General features: G+C 35.9%; 1 protein-coding gene and 1 pseudogene across 1 annotated transcript in view; both read right to left on the reverse strand.

Moving 5' to 3' along the window:
* The window catches only part of LOC101492103 (type I inositol polyphosphate 5-phosphatase 12-like), a 5412-nt pseudogene extending 3703 nt beyond the window's left edge, over positions 1–1709 (reverse strand).
* The window catches only part of LOC101492443 (endoglucanase 25-like), a 5020-nt gene continuing 3195 nt past the window's right edge, over positions 1709–3533 (reverse strand). Inside the window, exons 3-4 of the mRNA XM_012716555.3 lie at positions 2576–2927; positions 1709–2117 (exon numbers count right to left, since the gene is read on the reverse strand). Coding sequence (XP_012572009.1) covers positions 2050–2117; positions 2576–2927 — 420 coding nt within the window. The 3' untranslated portion in view covers positions 1709–2049. The remainder of the gene's footprint in view (positions 2118–2575; positions 2928–3533) is intronic.

Here is a 3533-nt window from a genome sequence, read left to right on the forward strand (position 1 = left end):
TTTCAACTTTGACAAAACTGTTTTTCCACCGTCTAAATATGCAAACTTAATATGGTAACGTATAAGCACAAGGGAAAATATGCAGCTTTCTAAACTTTACATCATCTTAAAATAGCCAGTATAAATATTTTAAACTGGGTGAGAGCCTGAGAGGTCCTTAAACTTTTCAAAACCTGCCAACACACTATTTTGTCCACCAACTGAACAAAATCATTCTTCGCCTGATCTGCATGTGTTCATAATTATACATGGCCTTTTTTCATTTATCAAATAAATTTAAATTTAAAAATAAAATAATGTATTCTTTTTTAATTTAATTTCTATTTCTATTGTTGAGAAGACAAGCTGAAGATACATAGGATTTTTCCTATTTTCCAAAAACTATATATATGCATCAAAGATCAACTTGCCTTAGACTTGCGTGCCTCTTGCTAAACTTGTACTCCACATACTCTGTTTGACGTGTGCCTCTTGCGAAACTTGCACTCGAAATACACTGTTTGACTTCTACTTAGACGAAAACTATGTGGTTCCAATGTTTGTTTGCACTAAAATACTTCATAGACTTCACTCTAGGCTAAAACCCTAGTTTCACTCTCTGCTTAAACTCCCCTCTGCAAATTATGGGTGGGGCCAGATGTTCTTTTGGTAAGGCCCAACCCATAATCATATCATGTCCGTAAATTCTGATCTAATGGTGGTTCCTTCAAAATGGAACAAAGTCTATGTGTCTATACATTTTTTCTTTTAAGTACAAGTCTAAACTATGTTTCCAACACAAATTCATCCAACAATTTATAAGGTAGTTTTACATATAAAGTAAATAACGCTTCAAACAAAACTTAATTTAATGTTCAAATGCATAATTAAGCATGTGAATAAAGTCTTACAGTTTCTTTTGTCGCAGACATTGCAAGAAAACCAGCACCCATCTCCACCTCTTGCAAACCAACCACAACAATGCCAAACATCTGATACAACGGACCCCAACCACGACAAAATTGAATCTTGGGAAGCTCTACCTTGACCAACATTCCATGTGCCAATCAAAATTCTGATATTGTGTCGTCTTGTATAAGTAAGTTCCTTTGAGGCCAGCTCTGATCTTATTATGTTGTCAACAGGGCCTGGGGATGCAATATTCCATCCGCGTATGCCGCCATGAGTTGCCAACCTATACACAGAACCTTACCAACAGCCAATTTAAGCACAGGACTATTATGAGCAACCCATCCTGCAATTATATTGCCTTCTAAGTCCAGTACTTGGATAATACCACTCACATAGCCTACATACACTCGTGTTCCAAAAGTGCAGAAGCATTGAACGGCACAAGGGTGGCGATTAAAATCCTGCAATCGGTTTCCACTGCCATCCCGCTGCACAAGTAAGCCATTTGTACATCCACTCCAAATCATCCCATCACTTGTTTGCACAAGGGCTTCTGTTCTTTTAGCATCTTCAACAAATGCCCCAGCTCCCTTGGTTGCAACTCGACGGACAGCATCCGCAGGTCCCATTATTGCATTACGTGACCTCTGCAGAAAACTCGAACTTTGGGACTTGTCTTTTTTTGTGTTGGTAACAAACTTTACCTTCATTTCGTCTTCTACTGCTTGATCCTGCTGCACCGACGACATGTCAACTCGATTTTCTGGCTGACCGTCGATGTTAAATACTTTCAAAAGGTCCTTTGAGCAGGGATCCCTTTAAAATGATGGATTGCAAGTTATTAATATAAAAGTTGGAGTAGAAGGAAACACAAAGACTAAACTAAACTAGTAGCAGGAAAGTCCTTAACTTTTTGTTCACTGACTTCCTCTATAATAAAGTCCTTAACTTTTCATCAGATATGATCTTTCGCTTTTTCGAAGGGTCAAATAGCTTGTTACTATTGCAGTACTCAATGATAATTGAAGCAACATCGTGTACAGAAAGTTCTTTGGCTGTGTCTCTATTAATATCTTCAAGAAAATCCTTTTTCTTAATGAGACTTCTTGAACCCCATCCTACAAAATCCTCTTTCTTATCTCCAACTTTTCCTTTTATTCACTTTAGCTTTTTCATGAACTTCTTCTTTCCACTCACCGATTTAACTCCTGATGTGTCATTCAGGTCTTCATAATCAGAAAGTTGAAAGTCACTCACATATCAATCTTCTTTTTTTTGACAAAAATCACTAATCAAATTGAGATAACATAACATAAAAAGCAAATAAAAAAAAACCATTTGCATAAAAAATCAAACTTTTTCATTTAAGGGTCTGATCTCTCCCAGATCACAAGATAAAAAATCAAACTTTACACTATTAGTCCCTCTATGACACATAGAGAAATGAATCACAAATCAAATCAACTATAATAACATACAAAAATATAAATAAAAAAACCATTTTCATAAAAAATCAAACTTTACACTATTGGTCCCTATATGAATCATAACATAAAAATGAATCACATAACAAATCAAGTAAAATACCATATATAAAAAACCCACTTTCATAAAAAATAAAAATTCACCCAATTAGTAAGTCCCAACAAAACAAAATGAAGAGGACATTCAGAAAAAACCTTACATTTTTGGGCATTGAAGAACATAAGAGCCTTATGAAGCGCAAGTGTATAATTATCATGAGGAGGATGTTTATGATGATGACGAGGAACAGTTTTAACAATAAGAGTAACAAAACCATCAACAAAAGCAGCAAAAACAATCATTCCAACAGTCCAAACGAAGATCTTGCGACTAACAATGATACAACCCAGATCTACATACTTCTTCTTCTGTTCAATGGGACCCAGTAACCAACTCTGTTGAGTTTCATCCAACGGACGTGACAAAGCTGCTCTGTCAAGTTCCTGAAGATTCCAGCTCCGAACTTCGTCGGTGGCTGAGTCTGTGGCGTTGATCTCCACACGCGACGTGATCTGTGCAAATTTCAATTTTTAATTGTTAGGGTCACACTATCCATTCTGCTGCCTTCATCAATTGGCACACTATCTTGTCCTCTGTTTCTTAGATAGTTCAATTTTTTCATCAATAAGAAAAAAAGTGTCATAGTATCGTAATAGAAAGTTCATGATCAACCCCTTCAAAGTTCAAACAGTTATTCAATCTGATAACCAAATAAAGTAATGTGATTCCACAGCATATTACTAAAATAATATGGTTTGAAAATGAGCTCAAAAGAGTACGAAAGTTTGGAGTTTAGACAATTAAAAGCTAAGCATTTAACTTATATCTCAAGCCTACTACTAACAGAGTGACTTCATGGCCTCATCAACATTCTTCTTTAAACAATATGAATGAATGTATAACTGCCTCATATGTATCAAGACTGAACCCAACCCGTTTCAACTGTGACATAACAAAACTGGCATCACTTATCCATCCAGCAATGCTTAAGCCAGATACCAAACTTCATGTAAACAATTGCATCCGGTCAGCATCCAGAACTCAACATCTCATCAAAATATTGCATGGCTTTATCAATATTGTTCACACCACAGAATGCAGATATCAGAACAGTATAA

Source organism: Cicer arietinum, chromosome 6 (assembly GCF_000331145.2).
Source record: "Cicer arietinum cultivar CDC Frontier isolate Library 1 chromosome 6, Cicar.CDCFrontier_v2.0, whole genome shotgun sequence".
In the NCBI taxonomy this organism is placed as follows: domain Eukaryota; kingdom Viridiplantae; phylum Streptophyta; class Magnoliopsida; order Fabales; family Fabaceae; genus Cicer; species Cicer arietinum.